Source organism: Cervus elaphus, chromosome 16, assembly GCF_910594005.1.
Source record: "Cervus elaphus chromosome 16, mCerEla1.1, whole genome shotgun sequence".
NCBI classification, from domain to species: Eukaryota; Metazoa; Chordata; class Mammalia; order Artiodactyla; family Cervidae; genus Cervus; species Cervus elaphus.
In genome coordinates, this window is record NC_057830.1 from 21,802,078 (window position 1) to 21,827,084 (window position 25,007).

The window sequence follows — 25,007 nt, forward strand, 5'->3', positions numbered from 1 at the left end:
TAGTCATCACATCTGAGAAATAGCTAGGATTCAGAAACAGGACAGTATGATTCTGGAACTTATAGTAACTGTTGATACCACATCCTGTTTCCTGAACTGTATGTTTTGTTGTCTCATATATGAAGAATATTTCTGTCACAAGCACACAGACCTAGATCACAGTTGGAGCAAGCGTCTAGATGAACCATGGTATTGACAATCTTAAATTGGTCAAATGTGGAATGCTTTTTAATCAATTTGCCAGTAGCTCTGTTATTCACACCAGTGAAAGTGAATAGTGCTTTGGAAAACCCTTGAGGCATTTGGATGCTTGCCGTGGACATCTCTGAATACACTCAGTGTGCGCAGTGTGTAGACAGAGTAATAAAAAAACCAGAGTGATTTGGATAGAAAACTTGACTTTCTCCATCCTGTTTTTTATTGTTGGTTTAAGCTGGGAATGCCAGTTTCAGCTGTAGAACTCTTAACAAGCAACAAGTACTAGAGAAGCAGTTTGTTTTTTTTCTCTATTTGCTGCTGTGCATCTTGCAAAAAGACCGTTATTTTGACTTAGTTTCTTTGGAAATCTGCTGGAACACAGTAAGGAAGCTGCTTTTATCTCACAATATTAAAAACACTAAAAAAATAAGGAAAGAGGTCAGTTAATTCATACACCAAAGTATGTAGTATGTGGCAGTCATTACTGGTTTATTATAGGAGAATTATAATAGTTGAAAGAAGTACGGTGCCTTTAAATATTGACTATAAAAGTAAGATATTTACTGATGAGAAATGGTAGTCAACTTAAGTCATTAAGGGAGTCTAGCTAAAGGGTGAAAGGTCTTTCAGCACAGATTTTATTTCTTAAATCGACATATAATTGAGTTATACAGTGTTCTAGGTGTACAAGATAGTGTTTCACAATTTTTAAAGATTATACTCCATTTACAGTTATTATAAAATATTGGCTAGATTCCTTATATTGTACAGTATATCCTTGTTTGTTTTATACACAGGAGTTTATACTTTCCTGTTTCTGTTTTGCCCCTCCACCTTCCCTTTCCTTCCTGGTAACCACTAGTTTGTTCTCAGGAATTCTTTTCTTGATGACAGAATAATTGGAGTGGTACTTTCGGTACCATTATTTAAAGTATTGAGCAAAGTACAGAAATGTTTTCTACAGTCTTGGTTTTCCTTTTTGGGAACATGGATGTATAGAAGTAACTGTTTATTCTGGATCAGTTCTACTACCAAAGGTGTGGTACCTAGGTCAGCAGCGCACTTGGAAGCTTGTTAGAAAGTATTTGGTTCTTCTTCAGACCTGCAGAATAGAATGGAACCCAGAGTTTATGGAACAGGGCTTGGGTGACTGTTTTCAGAAGCTGTAGGTGATTTGATGCATGCCTAAGTTTGAGAAGCACTGACCTAAACAGTTATCAGAACTGATATTTTAAAGCACATCAGATAACAAAGTCAAGTTGTTTGGAAATGAATATACACAATTACAGCAATGAAAGGTGACTGGATGCTGTATACTTGGTCACCATTTACTCCCATTGAAACTACAGGAAAAGCTGTTTATAGCTTATGGAGATGACAAGGAAAGTGATTATAGATATTTAATTCTGGTTTCTCTACTTTTATCCTTGAATTGTGTGGATCCTGACATAGTACAGCCTTTTATTTCCCCTTGGCTCTATAATTCCATATGTCCTCAGTTGAAAGAGATGTTTTCGTATTTGTTTATAATGTTGCTGTTTATTGACTACCTGGTAAGTGATAGTTAAGAACACTTTAGACTTTTTTCCCCAAGAAAATGCAAGACACTAAGGGTATTAAAAATAACATATCCAAGGGAAACATATAAAGCAAAATCACCATATTCCAGAAACTCATTTTAAATTAGAAAAAGTTAGTTGCCTTAAATTGTTAATCTTACATCCCTTTTTGTACTGGCTTGTGGGATCTTAGTTCTCCAACCAGAGATTGAAACTTGGTCTTCAGTTGTGAAAGTTTGAAGTCCTAACCACTGGACCACCAGGGAACTCCGTGTACTGTTCTTTTTTAAAATGTTTATTTTCTGTTCTGTTTTGTTTATTTTTGGCTGCACTGGATCTTTGTTGCTGCAAAATGAACTTTCTCTAGCAGAGAGCGGGGGCTACTCTCTAGTTGTGGTACACAGGCTTCTCATTGCAGTGGCTTCTCTTGTAGATCATGGACTCTAGAGCACGAAGGGTTCAGTAGTTGCAGCACATGGGCTCAGTAGTTACAACTTCCAGGCTCTAGAGTGGGGGGCTCAGTAGTTGTGATGCATGGACATAATTGCTTCTTGGCATGTGGGATCTTCCCAGACCAGGGATCAAGCCAGTGTCCCCTGAATTAAAAGGCAGGTTCTTAACCACAGTGGGACCATCATGAGAGCCCTATACTGCTGTTAGATTGAACTACCTAGAGGTATGACCATCTAAGTGTGTTTTTTGATCTTTTTGTATCTTCTGCCAGTTATCTGACATGTTCTTACTGTTTACTTTTATATATACTATTTCAACTCATGTAAGTAAGCTTTAATTTTTATTATAATCTTTCTTACTGATTTTTGAATCTGAATTAGTTATTAGAATTTAAAAAACATAAAAATTTGTTTACTATGTAGTTTTTAATTTCTCTAGTTTGGAAAATTTCAAATACACACAAAAATAAAGTAGTATATATTTCTTCACTTTAACATTAAATAATAATTACTATTTTAACATATTTAAAAATATTTTAAAGCAATCCTTGTAAACTTTGGCTGTAAGGGTATTTGAACAGTTTGGACATTCAAGGAGCAGTCATTGGAAAGCTTGGCTTACGATTTTTAAAAGTATTGTATTATTCTAATTATTGTTTTTGTCTTTAGTATTCATTGAGACATCCATTCATTCCGTTCTTTTTTCTTTTTCTTTTTTTGGGGGCTGCACTTTGCTGTGTAGCTCCTAGTTCCTCAAACCCGTGCCCCCTGCAGTGGAAGCTCAGAGTCCCGACCCCTGGACCTCCAGGAAGTCCCGTCTGTTCATTCTTTCCTGCCTCTACCTTTTCGATCAAATTAGATTGTTCATTAAATAAATTTGGCAAAAATGGTATCTACATTAGACCTTTAATTCTTAATTTAGAATTAGTGAAATGGTATTCTAAAAGTGGAATTACTCTTGACTAAAAAGACAAAAGAAATAAAATTTGGAATTTATAATGCTAATATGTATAAATCTATTTTTATATGTAGTTTCTTGCAGAATTAGGAATCCATTGCATTAATTTAAGCATAATTACAAATTGTATTTTATCTGCCTATAAAAGTAAAGTATTTAAGTCATAGAAAAATTTGAAAATAACAGGTGAATGCAGAGAAATGCAACTTAATTATTTTTGATCCACTGTCATCCAGAGATTATGCCTGTTAATAGTTTAATGTATGTTTTAAAAGTTTTTTCCTACATACCTGTTTGGATGATTGTGTATATTTTAAAAATGTCTTTATATTTTTTCTGTGATTTTAATAGCTATGTAGTTATTCATCATATGGATATAGTATTACTTACTAAATCAGTGAGACCTACTGAACTTTATATCCAGTTTCCCGTGGTACAGACACTGCTCAGAACATACTGTTTGCTGTGGTTTTCTGCTTGTCCATTGTTTTCTTTTGATCAATTCCTAGACATGAAATCACTGAGGCAATGAATGCCAGATTGTTTGTTCATTAGGAGGGTTGTATTTATTCTATAAGCAGATAGAAAATAGTACTTCACTGTAATTTGCATTAAGTTTGCAGTTTTTGTTATTGATATAGAAAGATCATCCCACCAACAGATCAGAACACTGAGAAATCTCTGCAAGATACACAGCAGACAGGAATAGATTTATATCAATATAAAAACCAAGCTAAGCTAAGGAACTCTCAACAACTTTGAGCTGAAAAAGAAGACCTCCAAAAAGTTGACTGTTAAAACTAGACCCCTAGCAGCTCTTCAGGTCAGGGACAGCACAGGCTGGCTGCAGTTACTTTTGTCATCACGGGTGAGAAACCAGCTGCATTAGGCAGTAGGTGTTCGCCTTACCTCCCCTGGCTTGACGTTGCCACACAGTCTCAGCTGCTCTGAAATTACCTGGGTCCTGGCTGCTTTATCAGGGCCTATATATCATACTCAGACATCAGAGACCCTGACTTGGCTTGAAGAAATACATCTCAGCTACTGATACCACTTTATATCTTTGCTTGCATCTGAAAATATGGACACCAAGAATCATCAGGCACGTGAGGAACTCTGACAGCACCAAAGAAAGTCATATAGAACAGGAGAGTTAACCTTGCTCTCCTGCAGGTGTGAAGAATGCTGCCACTCAGATGGCGGCAGATGCAACAAAGACAAGGCTGAACCCAGAAGCTCATAAGGAATCCAGAAAAGTGAAAATTATCCTCATATCAGGTGTTGCACTCATTACAAAGAAAAATCACTTAAGATAAAGAAATGATCAGTTCATAGAAATAAAAAATTTTAGGTAAGATATTCAATAGATAGGCTGAAATTCAAGCCTATTTTACCTAATTCAAGAAATTGACCGAGTCCTAGTGAGGGATGCTTTGAAACATGTCACGAATCCTTGTGACATTTCAGAATCTAGTAACAAACAAAATTCTAAAAGCAGCTTGAAGAGGAAGATGGGATACCCTCAAAGGAGCAAGGATCAGATTGGCATCTGGTATCTGTGACTCTGGAAGAGAAAAGACAATGAAAACTTTTTTGCAGTAAAGGTACTGAGGGCAAAGGGCATTCGAGCCTGCCTTGCATACCTAGGCAAGTCAAGGATGAGAACAAAATAACGGTATTTTGAGGCTTGCAAGAATTTGTAGTTTGCATTTGTGAACCCTGTCTGACTACCAGAGAATATATCTATAGAGACCAAATATACATGAGAAAAAAATAAATGCTGCAAAAATTTGTTGCAAAAAGCAACAAAAATCCTATTTTTTTTTTTTTTTAACTACTAAACAAGGGAATGTTTTTAAAAAATTATTTTTAAGATAGTATTAACCTGTAGGCAGGTCGGGAAGCAACAGTTAGAACTGGACAGGGAAAAACAGACTGGTTCCAAATAGGAAAAGGAGTATGTCAAGGCTGTATATTGTCACCCTGCTTATTTAACTTCTATGCAGAGTACATCATGAGAAACGCTGGGCTGGAAGAAGCACAAGCTGTAATCAAGATTGCCAGGAGAAATATCAATAACCTCAGATATGCAGATGACACCACCCTTATGGCAGAAAGCGAAGAGGAACTAAAGAGCCTCTTGATGAAAGTGAAAGAGGAGAGTGAAAAGGTTGGCTCTTAAAGCTCAACATTCAGAAAATGAAGATTATGGCATCCGGTCCCATCACTTCATGGCAAATAGATGGGGAAACAGCGGCTGACTTTGGTTTTTTTTGGACTCCAAAATCACTGCAGATGGTGATTGCAGCCATGAAATTAAAAGACTCTTACTCCTTGGAAGGAAAGTTATGACCAACCTAGACAGCATATTGAAAAGCAGAGACATCACTTTGACAACAAAGGTCCGTCTAGTCAAGGCTATGGTTTTTCCAGTAGTCATGTATGCATGTGAGACTTGGACTATAAAGAAAGCTGAGCACTGAAGAATAGATGCTTTTGAACTGTGGTGTTGGAGAAGAGTCTTGAGAATCCCTTGGACTGCTAGGAGATCCAACCAGTCCATCCTAAAGGAGATCAGTCCTGGGTGTTCTTTGGAAGGACTGATGTTGAAGCTGAAACTCCAATACTTTGGCCATCTGATGCGAAGGGCTGACTCATTTGAAAAGACCCTGATACTGGGAAAGATTGAGGGCAGGAGGAGAAGGGGACGACAAAGGATGAGATGATTGGATGGCGTCACTGACTCAATGGACATGGGTTTGGGTGGACTCCGGGAGGTGGTGATGGAAAGGGAGGCCTGGCATGCTGCGGTTCATGGGGTCGCAAAGAGTCGGATACGACTGAGCCACTGAACTGAATTGAGCAAGATTAATAATAGTTTGGAACAAAAGACTAAATTTCTGGTGGTGTGGTGAACGTGGCCAGGAAAGGGTTACTAAGGTGTTCGTTTTTTAATTTTTTTCCTTTTTTTTTTTCCTGTTTTTTTTTTGGTTATTTTTTGTCTTGCTTGGATTTTAATTGTGTACCTTAGTAGAAAATTGTAAGCTTAATAAGAAGATTATTTGTATTTTTTTGACCGTGCCATACGGCTTTCAGGAAGTTCCACTAACCAGGGAGTAACCCAGGCATATTATTACCACATATTATGTAACAAAAGCTGATTAAAATTCCCTTAAAGAAATTGAGAAAATAAAATCCATGCAAAAAAGGAAGGGTCATGTTTCTTCAGAACTAAAGGATATAGCAACCACTCTGAATAGTGCTGCTTGCTAGCTAGATTTGAGTCCCTCGTGTTGTTCCGAAGAGGGAAGAGAGTCTTGTGTACTTCCACTGGAGGTGACCAGGATGAAAACTGCTTGTTCTGAAATGTGAGTAAAAAGAGCCTCATGCAGCTCCCTCTTCAGAAGCAACTGCACGTTACAGAAGAATGCCACTCGTGAGTGAGGAAGGATGAATGACTGAACTGCTCTGAGTCTTCCGGTTGCCCTTTTCTGCTATCAGTTGCTAAGTGTATATTGGTTTTTTTTTTTGCGAATCATGGTAGTAGAAAATTTCATGCCTCTGAATCTAGGATAGACTCTTCTGTTTGTAGTCAGTGTTTTCCAAAGAAACAGCACCAATGGTGTGTGCACAGAGAGATTGGAGATCCAGGGAAGAGCTGATACTAATACCTTCAGCTCATTGGATGAGACTCACCTATGTTATGGATGGCAGTCTATCTGCTGATTTACATGTTAGTTTCATGTAGAAAAATACCTTCACAGAAAACATTTAGAGTAATGTTTGACTAGGTGTCTTAGTACTGTGGCCCAGACAACTTGACACATTAAGATTAATCATCACACTGGTGAAGATGCTACATTTGCTTATAATTTTGGTAGTAATAATAGAATGTCTATGAATTATAAAATGGTGCATATGACTGAATTCTTTCTTCAGTGAGTTCTGGGGACCAACCTCTGCCTTTGCTTTGAAGAAAACCTGATCTTGTACACAGGATGAATCACAAGGACTTTTTCCTAAAGATCAAAAGAAGATAGGTAATTGTCTATTTGAAGAAAAATGTAATGCTTGAAAAGATACCTGTATTCTAAAGAAGAAATATAGTCTTCACAGCCATATATCCCTACAGAGGGCCAGTTGGATGTAGTGGCCCATTTTCAGGGATTATGAAGAGGTCTTGAGTTCATTTTTAGCTTTGAGTATTAGTAGTAGTTACAAGTTACTGACTGATAGTATGTTAGTAAGGCTTTTCTCTCCACTAAGTTTTATACTGCAGTCTTTTAAAGTTAACCAGTCTTTACTTATTTTAGGTTATATAGATCGGTTCCTTACCATGAACAGTATTGAATTTAGCTCCCGCTTCTCTGCTTCCTCTCCCTTTAATATAAGGTGCTCTGTTCCAAGTCACACTCTTTTGTTTAGCGAACTCCTCTTTACAGGTATTCTTCTTCCCTTCCCCTTGGCAGAGTGGTGTTAACTCTATTGTCAAAGCAGACAATAGTTACATATTGCTGTATTTCTCTTTTCCCTGTGTTTGTTCTGCAGTAAGAGATGCTCACTGCTTACTGTCAGCTCTGTGCTGAAAGCTTTCTTAGCATTCTTGATTATCTGAAACTGTCCTATACAGTGGTCCCTTGGTATCTGGGGTGGATTGATTCTAGGACCCTTGACACCATACCAAAATCCACGGATGCTCAAGTCCATTATATAAAATGGCCTAGTATTTGCACATAACATCCACACACATCCTCCTGTATACTTCAAATCATCTCTAGATTACTCATAATACCTAATACAGAGTAAATACTGTGTAAATGGTTGTAAATACAATGTAGATGATATGTAAATTGTTGCCTGCATGTGGCAAATTCAAGCTTCGCTTTTTGGAACTTTGTTTTTCTGTCCACATTTGGTTGAATCTGAGGATGTGGAACCCATGGATAATGGATAGCCAACTGTTAACTTCTTCAGGAAGCATCTGTAAGAACAATATTTCTCAAGTTCTTATTTGTTCACAGTTTTATCTGTATACTTTTACTTGGATGATAGTATAGAATTCTTGGCTGACTTGGAAATCATCGCCTCACATTTTCTTTCCTGAGAACTTGAAAGTTCATCACTCTGTTACCTGGTGGCACACAGGGTCACTGTCATATTGTGATTTGCTTTTCCTTACAAGTGATGCAGTTCTTTTGCTTGGATGCCCAGGAGGTATTATTTTCCTTAAAGTTTGTTTTACTGGATGTCTTAGCATCAGTAGTTCTGTGTCAGTTTCACCAGGGATGTGTTTGTACATTTCAGTCTTTCATTTCAGGATATTTTTCTTGAATTATTTAGCATTTTTTTCTGCTCCTTTGATTTTAGCTATTTGGTGATTCTGTTATATAGAAGTTGGAATTTCATATCTGTTCCCATCTGTCTCTTTTTTTTTTATTATCTATTTTCCTTAAATGGACATGAATTTGATCAAACTCTGGGAGATAGTGGAGGACAGAGGAGTCTGATGTGCTGCAGTCTGTGGGATTGCAGAGTTGGACACGACTTAATGACCGAAAGACAACAGTTTTCCTTAAATGCCCCTTGGTGTCAATTTCTTCCATGTTGCTCTAGTCTAGTCTTCATTTCTGAAAAGATTTCAAATTGCTGCTTGTTTCTTGACTGTGTCTGATTTTTCTTGCATCTTCTCTCGTGTGGCTGCCTCTCATCTGGGCTCTTCTGTTTCTGATGTAAGTTCCTCTTTCATGGCCTTTGTGTGTGCACAATGTTAGGTGATAGTTTCCCTCTACCCTGTGGACATACTCTTGGGTTTGCTTCCATTGTCCGTTGTTGCCACCATGGTCCTCTCCTGAGACTTGTCCGTGGGAAGGGGTGACACTGTACCAGGAGAGCTGTCCGTGCTGCAGAGCGCTTCAGTATTCCCACAGCACACTAGTACACTTCTGTGTGGTCCTCTCTGTGTTACCTGTTGAGGTCTGCCCAGCACCTGAACCTCCTCTTTCCTCTATCCCTGGGCCTCGTCCTATTCAGGGTGTTATTCTCAGCTTGTGACCTCAGTGCCTGGTTCTGCCTTTCCTGGAAGGCCTTTTGGCTGGCTGTGTGCAAAGCCTTAAGTGCTGGGGCAGACACAGTGTCTTCTGGTCTCATGGTCTCGTAATCCTGTGAATCCTTTTACAGTCCAACTGGAGAAGTTTTCCTTCTGAGATGTTCCCCAAATGGTGTTCCCTGTCTTGCTTAGGTAAAGGATTGTGTCAACTGATTATAGACCTCATTAAGGCAGTTTTAATGGTTTGCTGTAACCTGTTTTCTCTGTTTCACAAACCCAGTAAGTTTACCAAGCTGGTCTACTTCAAATATATACAACTGTAATTTTAAATATTACATCCTATAATAAATTGCTTGTTTTTTTAAGGTACGTTTGTATCTATGCCATTTAGCAGAAAAGCAATTCTCATCTGCTCTCTAAATTTTTTTCATTCTTGGCATATAGCAGCATCCATGTGCCAGCATGGCTTCGGCCTTCAGCTTACATTCAAGCCAAGTCTTGTCCCTTGTCTTTGGATTGCTCCGTGAAATGAAGGTTTTTTTTTCCCCTGACATCAAGAGCCAGGTGTATTATTTGTAAACATTGTATGTGGGTTTTTCAGTTGCTTGTAACCGATGAATGTCACTTGAATAATTTTCAGTATTACATTATTTGCTGCAGATTTAAGGGTTGAAGGTTGTGTGCTTTCTAGAGAAGTAATGATGGTAAAAATGCATGAACATAAGCCAGCCTGGACGTAGTTTAAGAAAAAGCTAAATGTCTAGTTTATTCCTATTGTTTAAGCCAGTGGGAATAAAGTTGTGTGGGCATAAGAATGGGTGAAATTGAATAGTTATTTCATTTTGACAAGAAATGGATTTCTGTTTCATAAAGCCATATGCACATGCAGTTATATCATGTAGTCAGCCCTTGTCTTTCTTTGACTAATTTGGATAACTGTACATTGATTGAATTAAAAGAAACTCAGAAAGCTGAAAACTGATGCTTAATTTTAGGGCTAGTCCTGTGTTTTTCTGCCTCCACACTCAAGGCGCACAGGAAGCTCCTATTGCCTGAAGTGGGCCCCTGTGAGGCGCCGCTGCACGGCTGCGGGACTGGGGCATGGCTGGCTGGAGCCACCTGAGCCCTGGGTGTGGCAGCGTTAGCCTGCACAGGCCCGGGACCATTTCTGATGAGAGCATGCTGGCTAGCAGTAGTTGTGTTGGTAGGAGTGCATACTTTGAGAAGATACCTTACGTGTGTGTATGTGTGAATACAGAAAACATCGGAGCAGTGTGGGACCAAGCAAGCCTGTTTCCCAGCCTCGGCGGAACATCGTAGGCTGCAGGATTCAGCATGGGTGGAAGGAGGGGAATGGCCCTGTCACCCAGTGGAAAGGAACCGTTCTGGACCAGGTGCCTGTAAACCCTTCTTTGTATCTTATAAAATACGATGGATTTGACTGTGTTTATGGACTAGAACTTAATAAAGATGAAAGAGTTTCTGCGCTTGAAGTCCTCCCTGATAGAGTTGGTAAGTTCTCTTTACTATTTGTGCATTATATGCTTTAAAAAGGATTTCTGAAATGGATGCTTTTTGATTATTTGCATTACTGATATTTGTCTTTTTATTGGCGTATAAGCACTTCTGATACATATTTAAATCAGTCACCTAAGACCATAAAAACTGCTGAGCAGATGTCCTGAGACCACAGTTCAAAGGAACTATGAGGGATATAAAGATGTATAAAATTGTTCCCTAAGAAGTTGACAATCTAATAATTTCTAATATGATTATTTCCCACGTTTTGCTCACAGTTTATCTGGACTCTGATGGGTAAGAGTATTTCTCATTAGCTCAAATATTCAGTGTACTTATTTCATCATATAATAGCTAAGAAAAATTTCATGTGTTTATTTTAGAATCTTTTAGGTGAAGTGTATCTTTCATTGTGTATTTTTACAAAAGTGATCATTGTAAAATTTAAGCAACCAATGCATGTGAATTTTATTATATTTTTAAGGGTTTGTTTTGCAAGGTTTGTGGGAAATGAATGGCTTTTTTTCTTTTTTTTAAATGACAGCCTCAGTTTATTTTTTATATATACAAATGGTCATAGGAGCTATGAATGACTTTAAATGTCATATGAATCAGTTTTGCCTTGCATACCTTAAGCATAATGACTGGTTTTATTTTTAAGAATAAAATAAACTAGGTTTTATTTTTAAGATCAATAGAATACTCCCAAATTAATGTTCCTTTCTTCGGAGTATTTGCATTTTCACAGTGATGCTGCCTGAATCTGGTTTATGTTTTTGTAACTGTCCTTTGAAAGCCTGTATTTTTACAAATATAGCTTCAGCAGCTCTGTACTTGGAGGATAGAATTTTGGAATCAGATTGTCAAGCGAAGACGCTTACCAGTCCCCGTCCCTTTGTTTTTACCCTTGTGTTCCTGGAACAGTGCTTCCCCATCAGGTTAAGTTTGGCAGAGCAGCAAGTTACTTTTTAATCTTCACTTTAGATAGCATATATTGTCTTTACTCATCCTGTATAAATACAGTTCAGCTTTCACAGAAGTCTTTCTTAAAATTTGTGTTTTTAACTATAAGTAACTAATTGTGCAATAGTAAATCTTTGGCATTTTAAACTTTATCTCTTTTCAGTGTGACTGAACACACTGTTCCTTATGAGGCATGTCCTCTTTCCTCTTGATCTTGAGAGCAGTCCATTTCCCACATTAGAAACTAACATAGAAGAATCTTCCCTTCAGGGCTTAAAAAGTATCCTCACCTTTATATCAATTATTTTTGCTCATTAATTATCATAATTCTTTTTCTGACTCCTTCAAGGGCAAGACTGCTAGCTTATTTGAGATTTTACTGTATTCTGCCACATGACCTGTATTAGTTCTTTAGTCATCATAGAGCAGAAAAAACTTAGCTTGTTTTACCAAACCAAGATACCCAGAAATATATGAGTGTCTCTGGTGATGAGATTTAGGGTCTCTTAATGTTTTTCTTTCTAGTTATGGGCCATTTCAGTTTCCATCAATAGACATGGATTGCTTTTGTAAGCAGAAAAAGGAAATCCAAAGGCCTATGTGCAAAACCAGCAGTATGTTATATGAGTAACATAATTATCAGTTAATTATAGTATTCCCTGTGATACTTAATTCTGAAAAGTTATTTGGACTTCATCTATATTCCCTGTAGAAAGAAAATGGTTTTTCCTAATTTGCTTTAGGCAGTACATGTAAGTTAGTTTTGTTTTCCTTAACCTTAAGCTAAAGGTGAGAGAAAGTGACATCACAGAGTACTGATTCCCAAAGCATGGTCTGGGGACTGTTAAGGTTCCCTGAAGCATATTCATGTGCCTTATGAGATCAAAATTCATAATAATATTAAGGTATAATTTGCCTTTATCACTCTCATCCTTTCACAGTTATTTACTGAGGTTTCCCACTATTTGGAAGATCTGCATAGCTCAGTGAATATATTTTTGATACGAACAGTGTATGATGTTACCAAATCATGTATTGATGAAAGATCCATTCAAAGACAACAGGGTTTTTTTTTGTTGTGGTAAAAACACAAAACATTAAATTTACTACCATAACTGTTTTCAAGTGTACAGTTCGGAGGTGTTAAGTATATTCACACTGTTATGGAATAGATTTCCAAATTCTTTTATTTTGCAATTCTTTCCCCATTAAGCAACTCATTTTCCCCCTCCCACCAGCCCCCCTGTACCCACCATCCTGTTTCTGTGAATTTGATAACTTTAGGTACATCATAAGTAGAATCATGTGGTATTGCTTTTTGTGACTAGATTCTTTCCCTTAGCATAGCATCCTCAAGGTTCGTTCATGTTGTGGTATGTGACAGGATTTCCTTCCTTTCTAAGGCTGAGTAATATTCCATTGTATGTGTATACCATATTTTTCCCCATTCGTCCCTGATTGGACTCTTGGTGGGTTCCTTCTACCGTGGCTATTGTGGATAGTGCTGCTATGACATGCGTGTACAAATATCTCTTCAAGCCCTGCTTTCAGTTCTTTTGGGCATTTACCCTGAAGTGGAATCATATGGTAATTTTGTTTAAATTTTTGAGGTGCTTGTATACATGCTGTTTTTCCATAGTGTTCATTAACATTTTACAGTCCCACCAACAGTGCATAAGGATTTCAGTTTCTTCACCAACATTTGTTATTTTCTGTTGGTTTTGATTTGAATTTTTTTTTTTGATGATTAGTGATGCTAAGCATCTTTTTATATGCTTTTTGACCATTCATATGTCGTCTTTGCAGAAATACCTATTCCTTTGCCCACATTTTTGATTAGGTTATTTCAATTTGTTTTGTTCATTGCAGAGTTATAGGAATTCTTTATGTATTATGCAGATGAATTTTAATTTAATAGTTTGACAGAAGTTTATTGATGATTTCAGGTTCTACAGTGCAATTAACCTTTAAGGAAAGCCAAGACTTGATGAGTTTTGATGTGATATCAGAGAAGAATATCTAGAATTATTTGAAAGACTAATAAAATACTTTTTCAACAGCATATCTTTGTGATTTTACACGTCAACTAAAAGTACATGCAAAAAAGATTGAATATTGAAACAGATACGAGTCTAGCTGCCTGTTTCTAAAGCTAGATATGTATTAAAATTTTGTTAGAAAATAGTTATTTTTCCTTAAAAATGTATTTCTGTGGGTATCTTAAAATATCTTAAATGCATCATTTATAATTTTTAAAATATTTATCATCCATATAAACAAATACTCAGAAATTTTAGGATTCCTGAGATCAGAAAGTTAGATACCTTCTGATTTGAAGAAATTGGTGGGATTTTGCTTTAGTGTTGTGCAGCAGAGAATCTGTTACTTTTGGTAATTATTGCACATGTAAATGAAACTACCATTTGTGTTTAGAGTGTCTTTCTGATAAAATTAAATAGTGCAATATCTTTAAACAAAAATAGCCCTCATGAATGAGATAGAAGTGCCTTTTTTTTCTTAAAGAATTATCTGAAATATGAAGAACGGAGAAATCTTAACATCAATAGGCTCCTTCATAATTTTCCCAGTACTAAAAAAGAAAAGCTTGTTATTTTTCACCTGTGTTCCTAATGTCAATCTAGAACAACCTACTTTTCCTCTGAAATAATTAATTCACACAGCAGTGTTGAACCCCTGTGATCACATTATTGAAAATAAGGTGGGAAAGGTCTTTGCTGTCATCACTGTGTAGTGTAAAAGCAAGTAAACAAACGTGTAAAACAAGATGATTATAGATAGTGGTGAATGTCTTTAAGAAATAAAACTCAGGTGCTGGAGCAGTGAGGCGCTTTTCATAACATGGTCCTGGGGAGCCTCAGGGTGGACACCTGCTCAGGAAGAGCCATCCCCTGAGGATGTGAGTGCCATGGTCAGCCCAAGGGCATCCCAGAAAAAGATGCCCATGCTGCTGAGGTATAGGTAGTAGGAGGAAGGTGACAGAGTAGGACGGCAGAGGACCAGCAGGGAATGATGGCTTTGGAATGATGGGTGGAATGAGGGGCTTTGGCTCTGGAGAAACAGTTTGTTATTCAGATTATTAAAGGAAAATGCTGGAGTATTTTAAGCAAATGATTGACATAATCTGGTATAACTGCCACAAATACCACTCTGATTACTGTAAAAAATAGATTGTAGGGGCAAGAGTGAAAACCTATGCCTTGAAGGTTAATATCTTGATTTTAATAAATGATCATTTTGTAAATGTAAAGGGAAGGTGGGTAAAAGTTATATAGGGACAATACTAATTTTGGAACTCTTCTGTAAGTCTATAATTATTAATAATTTTAAAATAATTATTAAATTGTAACCAAAATACTTTATACCTTGAAATAAACAACTAAAATTTTTAATTAAATACAGTACCAAGAGCAGATGAATTCAGAGAAAGAAAAACAGATGCTCTCAGTAACATGACTTTGGGGCATAGTAATTCCATGGAATCCATCCTAGGCTGCATCAGTAATGTGAATTTGGTGATTGTCCTTCGTACAGCCCTCCACGTGATTCTGAAGCCTGATGGTGTATTTCAGAATCACTTCTTTGAATAAGTTCAGTCTTGACAGTGCATACTTTGTAAACCGTTGTTTGCTTTTTTTGTCCCTAGCAACATCTCGAATCAGTGATGCGCACCTAGCTGACACAATGATTGGCAAAGCAGTGGAGCACATGTTTGAGACAGAGGACGGCTCTAAAGACGAGTGGAGGGGAATGGTCTTAGCACGCGCCCCTATCATGAACACATGGTTTTACATCACTTATGAAAAAGATCCTGTCTTATACATGTACCAGCTCTTAGATGATTATAAAGAAGGCGACCTTCGCATTATGCCCGATTCTAGTAAGTATAAATTGACAGCTTTTACTTTTGATACTTCAGAAGGAATTTGAATTTCAAAACAAGGTCTTTGATTAATTTTTATGGAGATACATTTAAAATTTTTAATTATTAGGGATAAGTGATCATTTTAGTTAGGCTGTAAAATTATTCACACTCTTGCCAAGAATATTTTCCTTTCTCTGTTCTGAACTTTGGATTTTTATATGAACAGAATATATAATATGGGGTCCTTTGTGACTGGCTTCTCTCACTCAGCTTAGAGTTTTTAAGACTCATCCATGTTGTAGTGTGTGTCCATACTTCATTTCTTTTAATGCCCAAGTACAACTCCATTGAATAGATACACTATATTTTGTTTGTTCATTCATCTCTGGACTTGCCTTTTTGAATCTAGCCATCCTGGTGGTAGTAAAATGATACCTCATTGTGGTTTTGGTTTTCATTTTTTTGATGACTAAAGTTGTCAAGTATCTTTTCATGTGTTACTGGGCTTTTGTGTGTCTTGTTTGGAGAAATCTATTCATGGCCTTGGCCTGTAGTTTCAGTTATGCTGTCTTTCTGTTACTGAGTTAAGAGTCAGTAGTCTAGGTACAAGTCTCTTGTCAGATACATGATTTGCAGATACTTTATTTTATTCTCAGAGTTGTCTTTTTACTTTCTTGATAGCCTTCTTTGAAGTACAAAAGTTTTAAATTTTATGACATCCAATTTGTCTATTTTCCTTACTGTTGCTTATGCTTTTGGAGTCATATCTAATAATCCCTTGCCAAGTCCAGGGTTATAAAGATTTACTTCATGTCTTTTAGAAGCCTTGTATATGTTGGTCTTTAATTCTTACTTGGATCTTTGATACATTTTGAGTTACTTTTTGTTTATGATGTGATGTCAGGTCCAACTTCATTCTTTAAGTTTTAAAATCAAGAAGTGAGAATGTTCCTCCCTTTCTTTCAGAATTTTTTTGGCTGTTCTTTGCAATTTCATACAAATTTTAGAATCAGCTTGTTGGTTTCTGCAAAGAAGTCAGCCGACTTTGTGTCAGGTATCTCCTGGTCAGTTTGGCATGAGGGTATTGCCATCTTAACAATGTTAAGCTATTGACCCATGAGCGTGGGATGTTTTTTCATTCATTGAGGGATTTTTTTTTTTCCTGTGAATAATGTTTTGTAGTTTTCTAAATTTTGCACTTTTTAAATGTATTTCTAAGTATTTCATTCTTTTTGATGCTGTTGTGACTAGACTTATTTTCTTAATTTCACTTTTAGGTGAGTCTTTTTTTTAACTACTCAATAGCTTTTCCTCAAACACATGAAGTCTTGGCCTTAGACATATGTGGCTGATAGACAGTGGGTATATTAGCAGTGTGATATCTTCTCTTCGTTTTTGTGTCTTTTTTTTTTTTTTGAGCTCTCCCTGTGAACATGCTGCTCAGTGAACCCACTCATGGTCATCTGGCCCTGATTTCAGCCTTCTTAGAGTTTTTCTTTTTAGTTTTTGTGTATTTGTTATAAATGTATAATGCAAAGTGTTTATATAGGCAAGAATTTACTAATGAGAGCATTCCTTAAAAGCTTTTCTCCAACCTATATGAAATTTTTAACATTTTTGTAGAGAAATGTCTAAAGCAGGTACTATTGACTTGATAATAGAAAGTATGGGGTCGTTTGCACTTTACCCATTGCCTGTACCGACCATGTCTTTATCCTCTCACTCCTTTCTTTTGAGTGGTATGAAAGTTTATTTGCTGTTAGAATCCGTGATGATGTTCTGATACAAAGAGCTCTATGGTGGTCTTTGTTTGAGTCTCTTGCTTCTTCATCATGTTTACTATAAAACGTATAGCAGTCATGTATATGGGATTTCTTCATCCACATGAGGTGCCATGAAAGTGTGGTGTGGTATGATGCTGCTACTTGATGGAAGAGCGCTATTAAAGAAGAATTCAGTTTAGATTTCCTCTTTATTCCTCCAGGACTGATAACATGCTCATGTGGATTATTTGTATTATGTGAGATCAGAATTGCAGGTTTCGGATTATATCATTCAGTGAGAGAATTTATTATAATCAAAGAGCAAACTGCTGTTAATGTAAATAAAAGATATGGTCCAGACCAAGATACATGTGGAAGTTAAAAGGCACACTGCTAACTAGTGTGTCAAGATGACTGGCATAAGCATGGACAACCAGGATACCTGGTCTTACTACTTGAAGGCTCTCTGTTGCTCCGAAGGAAAGAGTTTGAGTTACTTGGGACCTGTAAGGGGTTTCTTAAAATAGAAAAATATATCTACCTAAAGAAACAAAAGACCTATATATAGAAAACTGTAAAACACTGGTGAAAGAAATCAAAGAGGACACAAATAGATGGAGAAATATACCGTGTTCATGGATCGGAAGAATCAATATAGTGAAAATGAGTATACTACCCAAAACAATATATAGATTCAATGCAATCCCTATCAGGCGACCAACGGTATTTTTCAGAGAACTAGAACAAATAATTTCACAATTTGTATGGAAATACAAAAAACCTTGAATAGCCAAAGCAACTTGAGAAAGAAGAATGGAACTAGAGGAATCAACCTGCCTGACTTCAGACTCTACTACAAAGCCATAGTCATCAAGACAGTATGGTACTGGCACAAAGACAGAAATATAGATCAGTGGAACAAAATAGAAAGCCCAGAGATAAATCCACGCACCTGGGGACACCTTATCTTTGACAAAGGAGGCAAGAATATACAATGGAGAAGAGACAATCTCTTTAACAAGTGGTGCTGGGAAAACTGGTCAACCACTTGGTGCTGGGAAAACTGGTCAACCACTTGTAAAAGAATGAAACTAGAATACTTTCTAACACCATACACAAAAATAAACTCAAAATGGATTAAAGATCTAAATGTAAGACCAGAAGTTCTTTAAACTCCTAGAGGAGAACATAGGCAAAACACTCTCTGACGTAAACCACAGCAGGATCCTCTATGACCCACCTCCCAGAATATTGGAAATAAAAGCAAAAATAAACAAATGGGACCTAATGAAACTTAAAAGCTTTTGCACAACAAAGGAAACTATAAGCAAGGTGAAAAGACAGCCTTCAGAATGGGAGAAAATAATAGCAAATGAAGCAACAAAGAATTAATCTCAGAAATATACGAGCAACTCCTGCAGCTCAATTCCAGAAAAATAAAAGACCAAATCAAAGAGTAGGCCAAAGAACTAAACAGACATTTCTTCAAAGAAGACATACAGATGGCTAACAAACACATCTAAAGATGCTCAACATCACTCATTATTAGAGAAATGCAAATCAAAACAACAATGAGGTACCACTTCACGCCAGTCAGGATGGCTGCTATCCAAAAGTCTACAAGCAATAAATGCTGGAGAGGGTGTGGAGAAAAGGGAACCCTCTTACACTGTTGGTGGGAATGCAAACTAGTACAGCCACTATGGAAAACAGTGTGGAGATTCCTTAAAAAACTGGAAATAGAACTACCATATGACCCAGCAATCCCACTCCTGGGCATACACACCGAGGAAACCAGATCTGAAAGAGACACGTGTACCCCGGTGTTCATTGCAGCACGGTTCATAATAGCCTGGACATGGAAGCAACCTAGATGTCCATCAGCAGATGAATGGATAAGAAAGCTGTGGTACATATACACCATGGAATATTACTCAGCCATTAAAAAGAATACATTTGAATCAGTTCTAATGAGGTGGATGAAACTAGAGCCTATCATACAGAGTGAAGTAAGCCAGAAAGAAAAACACCAATACAGTATACTAACGCATATATATGGAATTTAGAAAGATGGTAACAGTAATGCTATATGCAAGACAGAAAAAGAGACACAGATGTATTGAACAGTCTTTTGGACTCTGGGAGAGGGTGAGGGTGGGATAATATGGGAGAATGGCATTGAAACTTGTATATTATCATATGTGAAACGAATCGCCAGTCCAGGTTTGATGCATGACACAGGGTGCTTGGGGCTGGGGCACTGGGATGACCCAGAGGGATGGGATGGGGAGGAAAGTGGGAGGGGGGAACACATGTACACCTCTGGTGGATTCATGTCAGTGTATGGTAAAGCCAACAAAATATTGTAAAGTAAAATAAATAAATAAATTAAAAAAAAAAGAAATGTAACTGCCTAGCACCATCCATCCTCTTGCCAATCTCTTCTCCCCTTTGTACATTATTTCTTCGTTGTTGACAGTGATAATATGCTCTGATTTTTACATGTTTTCCTAGAATTTACAGAGTTATTGTTAGGTCATAGGGTGAGCAATGTTTTCCAACACTCAGATTTTCTTAGGGACTTTTAAAAAAAGTTCAGGTGCCCCATCTATCCTCCGAGATTCAGTTGAGTTCACCTAGCACCTATTTTTATAGCATGAGAAATCTCTTATTTTGAAACTGGGTTAGGAGGACCATGTGTAATGAGATGAAGTTGAGGGAAAAAAGCTTTAAGGAATCTCAAGATAAGGTAGGGATTCTTAGGCATTTTAAGTGTGTAGTACATTCTCAGTAATCCCAATAGGCATTGTCTCCTTTAAAATCATTTCAAAGTAAAGCAAGGCTTTTCTTTTACTGAAAAGAATTAGATTTATTATTTATTTTTGGCTGCATCAGGCCTTAGTTGTGGCATGCGAGATATTCCTTGTGAAATGTGCAGGCCTCTCTCTGGTTGTGGTGTGCAAGCTCCAGAGCCCATGTCTCTAGTTGCAGCACCCATGGGCTTTAGTTGTCTTCTGACTTGTGGATCTTTGTTGCCTGACCAGAGATCAAACCCACATCCCCTGCATTGGAAGATGGATTCTCAACCACTAGACCACGAGGGAAATCACCAATGCAGACTTATTTTTTAAGAAGTTATAAAATACAACATTATAAATCAACTATATGTCAATACATTTTTTTTTTTTTTTAAAGAAAGGTGTTATTATAGTTGGCAACTAAACAACTTGGGAGTTGAGGCGGGGAACTGATCCCTCTGAGCAGTTGAAAATTTGCATATAACTTATGGGCAGCCCTTCCATTTCTGTGGTTCCTCTGTATCCATGGATTGAACCAATTGCAGATCTCTTTACTGTTGGAAAAAATCCCGGTATAAGTAAACCCATACCAAACTCCTGTTGTTCAAGGGTGAACTGTATTTCGTTTTTTCTTGACCTTTTCCTTCTTTTAGTCCTTATTACTTCATTAGGTAATTATAGCTATAATTAAATATGAGCCAGAGGAATTTCTATTTATGATTTTTGGAATTGTTTACATATCTAGATTTTTGTAAATGAAGTTTTATTGGCATGTAGTCACACCATTCATTTATGTATCATCTGTGGTTATTTTCACACAGAGAGATACAGCTGAGTAGTTGGTACAGAGACCATATGGCTTCAAGCCTGAAATATTTATTGTTTGGCCATTGAAGAAAAAGTTTGCTGACTCTTGGTCTAGAAAATCAGATGAATGCAGGATATTAAAAACATTTTTAAAAAATATTAAAATATGTGAGTTGGTGTGTATCTAAAAACTAACTTTAAATTCTTTTTTTTTCTCCCCCCTTTTAATATAGATGATTCACCTCCAGCAGAAAGGGAACCGGGAGAAGTTGTGGACAGCCTGGTGGGCAAACAAGTGGAATATGCCAAAGAAGATGGCTCTAAAAGGACTGGCATGGTCATTCATCAAGTAGAAGCCAAACCGTCTGTCTATTTCATCAAGTTTGATGATGATTTCCATATTTATGTCTACGATTTGGTGAAAACATCCTAGATGTCATCACGAACTTTACCAAATTTGTGGAACTATTAAATGTATAATTTGTAGACATAAAGACTTGATTGCTTTCCAGTTTAATGAAAGCTTAAATGTCCCTGCGAACCCACAATCTCTGCCAGCAGAACTGGTTTTGTTCTGAATCGTACAGATTTATGTGAACACAAAGCATTTTGTGTAAGGAACTCCTTCCTCTTAAAAGAAGTCTGTCTGTTTGGAAGGGAGTTACAGGCAAGTCTGGTAAAAGTTAAGCTAGTATCATAGTCATTTAAAACTGTAATAGATCTTATCCATTTTCCCCTTCACTCTTAACACACTCTGCTGCCACAATGCAAGCATAGTTTGGTTGCATTTTTGTTACTGCCTTTTTTTTTTTTTTTTAAGATATATATGTATGTATATCTATCTACCTATCTATATCTGTGTGTATACATATATAATATATATATACACACACACAGATCTGTGTACACACACACACACACACATACACACACTTCATTGGCAGTTCTTTCTTTGTGGATTGAGGTAGGAGTTAAATAATTGTCTCCAGTTTAACAGGAGTGCTTGACTTTATATCACTGCTGTTTATTTAAAAATTAAAACTGGGCACAGGAAGAACATGGGGACATTCAGCTTGTGTTGAAAGTCAGAAGTTCAGAGCACCATTTCAATCCAGAGGCTTTAAATTGTAAATTCAAACATGAATCACTTGTGGATGTTTAATGACCCACATTAGAATTTACAAAGCAATTAGAAATCTAGGTAAAAGGCTGCCTTTAATTTTAAGCTTTGTACATTTTTTGTTTACATATTTTTTTTTTTTAATCTTAAATACTTTTTTAAAGCAAAGCCCAGGTACTTGGTCCACATTGTGTAATACAGGTGTATTTTGGATGATGCATTTGGTCCACTATTTGTACAAATTAGTAGTCTGGGTTTTAGTACATGGATTTAAAAGGCAACAGTATATCAGTGGTTTATGTGTATTTGGTAAGTTCCTGGAAGAACATAGTACTTTTATATTAGAAATGTAAGACTGGCATTATTGTCTTTTACCAAGTTCTCTCGGATCCCTTTGTTATTATTACCATTATTACTGGTGTATGATTATGGTCAGAAGTCTTCTCCCCCTTGACTTTCCCTCTCAAAGAATGTCTAGACAATTAACAGCTTAAATTCCTGACACCTTTTTTGGTGCTGTATGTTCTTGCTCATGGTGTGCTGATACTGTGGATTCATTCCGTTTGGTGGGTCCTGCCGCATCAGGGTCGGTCGCCTGCACTGGCTTGTGGGTGTGACTGATCGCAGCCCTTAGCCGTTGAAACCTTCCCTGCAAGGCTGTTTGAACTAAAATAGAACCACAAAAGTGGTTCGTTTAGCAGCAAAACGTCAGCCTCTCACTTTGTTTTGGATGATCCCTGGCAGTTTGAAAGCTGACGGGGAGAAAGATGGTTTGTGAAACCAGTCTTGTAGAAGTTGAAAATCTTACCCAAGATTTGGGCAGAAAGCTTAAATACATAGACTGGCAATCAGACACCAGGTCTGTGGGACCCCTCTCATAGCTGCTCTTGATGATAAAGAGGTTATTTAGTTTCAAGGCCCCACTGTACGTGGTTTGACGCCCGTTCTCGCTTTCAGGAAGGCTTTGCCTTGTTGTGCTGGTGTACGGTAACCTTGTGCGCCATGTAAATCCAGCACCCTGCTTCTCTGCAGTGTGCCCTCACCCTGGGTGGTCGGGGGTGAGCTTCTCCATGCAGTGAGTACCTAGGTCTTAGGTGTTCCTTCTGTGGTTGAAACAAGCGTCACGCTACAGATCTGTTGTCTGTTCTGCTGGTGGCTCTTGTAAGAGTTTTCCTGCATGTGAATCTCAAGGCTGAGCGCAGCTCCCCGAGTCCAAGTGGAACCGAATGGCCAAGAGAGGGAGTTGTCCAGTGTGCACTGCAGGAACAGGACACAGTGACTGTAGGCTGAAAAATGAAGTCCTTTGGTGGGATCCTGAGGGTTGGGTCAGTTGAAACATTCTTTGCATTACTTAATGACTTGCATTGTGGTTTTTCTGCAAGTACCTTTAGCAACTTTTAATATACCACATGATCTGCCACTCTCTAGATAAATGTGACATGTGATTTGTTTTCATTATTATTTTAATCATTGTTCCATTTATTGCCTTTAGGGTTGAAGGAAGGGGAAGGGGTTTTATGTTGATGTTTTCCCTTTTTTTTTTTTTTTTCATTCTTTTTCTTTTGGTGGCTTAAACCACACTTCCTGATGCCGTGACTAACTCTGCTTCCCAGCTGAGTATTTCAGGCTTCATTTAGGCTCATGTTTCAGATCTGCATGCATTGCTTGCATTTTCCTGGTATCGGAATGTTGGTTCCTTGTTCTAGGAATACAACATTAATTTCCAAAATTATCATGGGACTTGTGACAACACAAGACATGAATCTCTGTATAAAATGTATTGGCCTTTCTCATTGACCTGCTATAGTATTATTGTGTCGTGTGTGTGCGTGTGTGATGTCTGGCTGCCACGTAAAGCTTCAAAGGAAGACCTTAAAAGCAGACCATCCTTTTTTGCATGCTCTATTCTAAGTAGAATGTTCAATGTAACTAACTAAAATTGCATGTTAAATATATTTAGGTTTTTTGTTTTCTTTGTTTTTATTTGTTTTCAGTTTCTGTATATTTGCTTAACTGTGCTGTTTTAGTGGTTGTAGGATATAAATGCACTGGTGAAGCAAATGTAGTGCCAACAGAAGGTGATTTTCCTGTTGTGTATGTCTTGCAGCATTTGAAGGGACTGTGCATTCTTAAAACAATCACAGTTGCTTCTAAACCAGATTTCATTTCTATTATTGTTTTACGTGCCAAACCCCGAAGTGCATTGGGCTTGAATCTCTGAACGCCGTGGACCCATTAGAAGACTGTTTTGATTGTCACAAATTGTAGTGCCTGAAAACATTATTAAGCTGATTGTCTTAAAAAAAGAAAGTTCTCCAAAGACAAAACAGGAATAATTATTATAACAGAAAACAATTATGGTTGAAATGTCTGTGGTTCCTTGGAAATGCTGCGCTTTTTGTATTTTCCATCATTAGTGCAGTTGAACGAATGTGTATAGTTCAGAGGTCTTCGTGTTCGCATTTTAAAATTAGGTAAATGACCTCATCTTTCAAGCTTGAATTCATTTTTAATTTTAATTTTATTTTATACAATGTGTAGACAGTTCCCTGTTCTCTGCATTTAGAAGTATAAACAATATAAAGCTGTTAATTCTGTAAGTAATTTTTATAATTATGATGTAACTCTATCCTATCCTTAAAACATTTAAAATAAACCCTTTATGTGCAACTTTTGACTGTAAATTTTGTGCTTATGAGCAGACTGTGATGTGTTAAACCTGCTTCTGTGAAAAGATTTTTTGAAGTTTTACTTGAAGATTTTAACTAACCTTTTCCCCTCTTTTCCCCAATGTAAATGTCAGGTATACATATAGGAACAAAAAGAAGTAGAATTTTTATTTGAATGATAATTAATACTACCTGAAAAGAAAAGGGGCAATAATAATCAGTAGCCCCAATATATTATATAATCCAAAGTATTAAACTTTGTGATTAGCAATT

At 37.1% G+C, this 25,007-nt stretch overlaps 1 protein-coding gene across 4 annotated transcripts in view; it reads left to right on the plus strand.

Moving 5' to 3' along the window:
• Positions 1-24,735, plus strand: part of SPIN1 (spindlin 1) — a 78,228-nt gene extending 53,493 nt beyond the window's left edge. For all 4 annotated transcript variants that reach the window (XM_043927340.1, XM_043927337.1, XM_043927338.1 and 1 more), the window contains 3 exons: positions 10,472-10,725; positions 15,359-15,592; positions 21,179-24,735. In XM_043927340.1, coding sequence (XP_043783275.1) covers positions 10,472-10,725; positions 15,359-15,592; positions 21,179-21,378 — 688 coding nt within the window. In that variant the 3' untranslated portion in view covers positions 21,379-24,735. The remainder of the gene's footprint in view (positions 1-10,471; positions 10,726-15,358; positions 15,593-21,178) is intronic.
• The last annotated feature ends 272 nt before the right edge of the window (positions 24,736-25,007 follow it).